The sequence below is a fragment of the Arachis hypogaea genome, chromosome 10 (assembly GCF_003086295.3).
Source record: "Arachis hypogaea cultivar Tifrunner chromosome 10, arahy.Tifrunner.gnm2.J5K5, whole genome shotgun sequence".
In the NCBI taxonomy this organism is placed as follows: domain Eukaryota; kingdom Viridiplantae; phylum Streptophyta; class Magnoliopsida; order Fabales; family Fabaceae; genus Arachis; species Arachis hypogaea.
Genome location: NC_092045.1, coordinates 112,191,037 through 112,196,428, shown reverse-complemented (window position 1 = coordinate 112,196,428; position 5,392 = coordinate 112,191,037). Strand labels below are relative to the sequence as shown.

Genomic DNA, 5,392 nt, shown 5'->3' with positions numbered 1-5,392 from the left:
AGAAATCAATAGGGTGAACGTTGATACACTGAATGGTTTTTTCATATCTAATTCGTTGAAGGACATTGGATATACGTCCGTTTCTAATTTTTACTGGCAAGAACTGGGGAAGGAACTTGATGATAGGTTGAGGGACCTAAGGGTTGATATGGACGTAGTTAGAATGTATGAGGCAGCCGTGAAGAATGGTAACAAAATAAATATTTATACAGAACATCCGGTGGACCAGCCTGTGTTAGTTGAGGAGAACAATATGACTCCGTCAAAGAGGAGAATAAAGACATGTGCCAAAAGGGTTCCAACACCAAAGAAGAGTCCAAAGAGAAGATTAGTAGTAGTGAAAGATCATGACGATGCTGAAATTGTAGGTAATGTGCAAGTTGTGAAAGAGGACCAAAGAAGGGGTGAGGCCCATAACAGGGAAGAGGCCCATGAAGAAAATAAACAGGCTGAAGTTGAGGCCCAAAAAGAGGACAGTCTCAGTATGCCCCAGGAGACAGCAGATCTACCACTAGCATCATCCCATGAAGCAGGACAGGTTTCTCAGCCTCCTCCAATACCTGTCCTACCGGATCAGCCATCATCTAGTCAGTCCCAACCTTTCCAGCCACCATTTGAAGAAGATCAGCAACCACCACACAATGAGGGTTCAGATCCAGCCCCGAAGTCTGAAGCCAATGTTTCTGAACCTCTTGTGCCTGAACAAATTACCCAATACACCCCACAGCCGTGTAGGAATCCAATTTCACAATTGATCCCTGATTCAGCCCGATCCTCTGATTCTAATAGGGTCCCCCAAACTAATCAAAGCAATCCTTCAGATGAGGTTGATGGACGGCTAAAGGTGAACAAGAGGAGATCAACAAGGAGGCCTCCCCCTACAAGGCAATCCTTCATCTCAAACCCTGACCCGGACAAGCTGCCAATCTTTTATGTGCCAGTTGAGGAGGATGATTTTTCTGATGAAAACCCTGGACATCATTGCTATTCGTCAGAGGACTTGCGTAGAATAGCGAGTGACGATGATACTGAGACTCTAGTTTTTCCTCAGAGCATTGCTGATGCCCTGGTTAGCCAGGTGCGGTTGGAATTGGGGATGGAGTTTGAGACTCTCAACCAGTTTAGGAAGGCTATCCAAAAGTTTAATATCCACATTGGCAGGAGCATATTCTTTACTCGTTGTGATTCAACAAGATCCAAGGCTATATGCTACGATGGGGACTGTCCTTGGCAAATCTACTGTGCCAAGAGAATATTTCCCGCAAGTTATCGGGTAAAGACATTTGTAAATGAACACACTTGCAACAGAGATAATCACTGTAAGTCAGCAGATGGAAAATGGGTAATAGATGAGCTAGAGGAGAGGATTAGAGTTCAACCAAACTTGACAGTGAGGGAGGCTGACCAATACTTCAGATCTGAGTATGATGTACTCATCAATGAGAGGAAAATTTACAAATCAATGAAAAAGGCAAAGGAGAGGATTGAGGGTTCCGAGATTGTACAGTATGCAAGAATTCGTGATTATGGTAATGAAATACTAAAGACTAACCCTGGCTCGACGGTAAGTACACACGAATCCTATGCCTGATTCGAATCCTCTATTTCTGAGGATCTATGTATGCTTTGATGCGTGAAAGAAGGGATTTGTGGGAGGTTGTAGACCTTTAATAGGTTTGGATAGGACCTTTCTTAGAGGGTACTACCGGGGGGGGGGGGAGAGCAGTTATTAATAGCAATAGGACAGGATGCTAATAATCATATCTATCCTATTACCTATGCAATTGTGGAGTCAGAAAACAAAAAAAGTTGGAAGTGGTTTCTAGAGATACTTAAGAGGACGTGGGCAATTTTCAGGTGAATGGGTTTAACTTTATGTCGGATATGCAGAAGGTACCTTTTTTAATTAATGTAGTGCAATCAATTCTGGTGTATTATGTAGAGAGTCTTCTTATGTATCATTATGCTTGTTTAGTGTAGTTGATATATACAGTTGATGTATATTGTGAACATATGTTAATTGCTGATGTATACAGTTGAGTGGCCAAATGTTAATTGCTGATGTATTGTGATAGGAGATCTTAGAAAATGTTCCTAATTGCTGATATGTTGATTGCTGATAGGAGATTTTAGAAAATATTCATGTTTGCTGATATGAGATTTTAGAAAATGTTCCTGTATGCTGATATTTTGATGGCTGGTAGGAGGGTTTAGAAAATGTTCATGGTTGCTGAAAGTGACAATTATTTTACACCTAGCTACATTCACCCTCTTTGCTATCAGGCATGTTTATCTTGTATATTTTAATTGCCAAAAACGGTAACAATCTTAATGTGATGTATGCCTGTAGGGGTTAATACCTGCGGTGCAGGAAATTTACCCAAATGCAAATCACAGGTTCTGTGCCATGCATATATGGCAAAACTTTCGCAAGAGATGGAGTGACTTAGAGTTGAAAATGTGTTTGTGGTCATGTGCTAAGTCAACCACAACACAGGACTTCAATGCTGCAATGGATAAGCTAAAGAAGATCAATGTTGGGGCATGAGAATACTTGGATAAGATCAGCCCAAAACAATGGAGCAGGGCCCATTTTAGTGAATATTCAAAAGCAGACAACTACACAAACAACAACTGCGAGGTGTTTAATGCCAACGTGAAGAAAATGAGAGGCAAACCAATAATTACAATGTTAGAGGAAGTGAGGTGCTATGTAATGAGGATTATGGCTAGGAATAAGAAGGCATTGGTTGGGTATAGTGGAAGGTTAGTCCCAACCCATCAGAGCAGATTAGAAAGGGAGAAAAGAGAGAGCAACAAGTGGAGGCCTCTACCAAATGGAGATGATGCGGGCAATGTTTACGAAGTCCAATGTCTGCCCGTGAAGTTGAGTGTGGATTTGGGCAAGGCTACCTGCAATTGTAGGCTTTGGCAACTAACTGGACTCCTGTGTAGACATGCATATGCTGCGTTAGCTTACCAAAATAGGCGACCCGAAGAGTATGCCCATAACTGGCTGACCATGGGTGCATATAACGCGGCCTATCAGTGTTCTATGCGTCCAATTCCAAGCCAGCGGTTCTGGGAGTAGCTAGACACCCTACCCATTCTGCCACTACTGTATAGAAAACCAATAGGGAGACCTTCATACAAGAGAGACAAGAGAAACAATGCCCCTGCTGATAAGAGTGACCCTCATAGAACAAAGAGGAGGATTGGAACTATTGTCTGCAAATACTGCCTCCAGGTATGCGTCTCCATATCTGTTATTTATTGATATCAGTTCCGAATGTAATTAGTATCTAATTATGATTTATGCGCAACTTACATTAAGTATTCTTTGCTTTATGCTGGTCATAATAAAAGGAGTTGTAAAAAGAGAAAAGCGGCAATGGGTGAAGGGAGTTCTGCTTCGCAAGTACCTGAAGGGAATTCTGATGAAGACTTGATGGCTGAAATGTTCTGGGAGGAGACATTAGAGGCTGCAGATGCTGAAGCAGCAGCCACTGAGGATGAAAACGATTCCGCAACACCACACCCTGCTCAAGTAAGTGCATTATGTTTAGTTAGAATTCCTTAGTTTGCTGCAACAATAACTTATTGTCCTAAGATCGGTTTGTTATCTACAACATGGCACACCATAGGGAATGCCGCCACCAACAACCACACAACAACAACCTCAAACCAACACTGCAACAACCAAGAAACAAGTTAAAAGGAGAAGTGTTAAGCGACCCCCTCCCACTGCAAAAAGACAGCAAACACCTGCCCCATCTGCCAACAAACCATCTACCACCCCATCTACACACAACTCTGAAACTACACCGCATCCACTGCAAAGTGCTAGTGCAGGGACATCCACATGGTTCGTGCAATTCATGCCCACACCGGGAGTGACTACGGGTGCTACAAGCCGAGGAACAGCTGCTAGGGGTGGACTTCATAGCAGGGGACGAGGAAGGAAAGGTGCATTCAGTGGATCAAAAACAAGTGTCTCAAGTAGGAGCAGTAACTCAACTATGGTTTGATAGAAACTCATGGGTTTGGAGACCCAATCAAGACAAGAATTTGATGGTTGATTAATGTTATGTTTTCGTTTTTTAATGTACTCGACTTTGATCATCAAAAACTCTTGCTGGCATTTGTTTGTTTTGTTATATTAAAGATCAACTCAAGACTCTTGTATTGTGTAATTATCATGGTCTGGGTTAGGATAAGGTAGTTAAACTTGATTTCAGGGTGTTTTTTGAGCAACCGAACTTGCCTTCATTGGCTTATGTCATAACTACTATTTTTTGAGAATCAGAATTCACTTTTTACAATGGTTATTTTATCAGTCTTTTAACAGCACCTTCTTTTGACTTTGGATGAAAGCTTTGAATGGACACCAAAAGCAGATTGTTGCTATGTTTCTTGTTCTAGTTATACTTACTTCCTTAGGAGGAATAGACAGATTCAGGTGACTATACATTGGCATTTTGTTAAGATAAACTTTACGTCATTTTACATGGCTGCATCAACTACAAAATAAACAAAACGCTACCAGAGATCTAAGATTTTGTGCCTATGTTAATGCATCAGAATTAATAAGATCAGAGTTACAATCACTTAAGCAGCATGTCATACCAAAGTTCCCAACTCATACACATCTTACAATTTTATAACCAAATACAACTCACAAAATAAACAGAAGGCAACCCCCAATGCAATGGTTAAAAGCAACAGCCTCATTCCACTAAGTTCCCCCTAACTTCACCCCTAAATTTTTCCAACTTCCTGGACATCATTGAGGATGATTGCTGGTTTTCCACACCAGTCGTGACAGTTAGACCATTTTCATGCCTTGAATAAGACTGATTGGAATTTCTTTTTGCTAAAGCTCTTGATAGGCCTTCTCATACTTCTTCAATTTCATCCACCTACACAAAGTATTTGCAATCTCTTGTCTGAAAAAAAATGAACCAAAGTGTCAACTACAATGTCAAAAATAGATTTCTAACCCGAACAACAACACCGCGTGTACATTACCGCCCACCCAGGACAACTGATGAACCATCTATTAGGATTTGTCATGGTGCCAGACTCTATCAACACAACATCCCTCCCACACAAGCATTTGCCGTCGAGCATCTTTTTCTTCATCCTCTTCGAACTCGAAGAACTGCTGCGAGTTCCATCACTTGCACGAGAGTTAAATCTTCTTAAAGACATCCCAGGGCTCACGAGAAAATTGCTTCTCTCCTTATGTGCACTTGACACTGGATGAGATTGAAGTCGATTGCATTTATTGGGGTGTGGTTCGAATTGGGGAAGATGACTCCCTAGGGTTTTTACTTCATGTGTTAATCCTTATAGTAACGTTCAAATCTACGTAGATATGGGTTTGGGGGGT

General features: G+C 41.5%; 1 protein-coding gene across 1 annotated transcript; it reads left to right on the top strand.

The window, feature by feature from the left end:
• The first annotated feature begins 2,689 nt into the window (after window positions 1-2,689).
• On the top strand, window positions 2,690-3,091 carry LOC112717983 (uncharacterized). The gene has a single exon (XM_025769899.1). The coding sequence runs from the start codon at window positions 2,690-2,692 to the stop codon at window positions 3,089-3,091; it is 402 nt and encodes a 133-aa protein (XP_025625684.1).
• The last annotated feature ends 2,301 nt before the right edge of the window (window positions 3,092-5,392 follow it).

Coding starts and splice junctions, on each gene's coding strand:
- LOC112717983 (XM_025769899.1), top strand. CDS start 2,690: ATGTTAGAGGAAGTGAGGTGCTATGTAATGAGGATTATGGCTAGGAAT.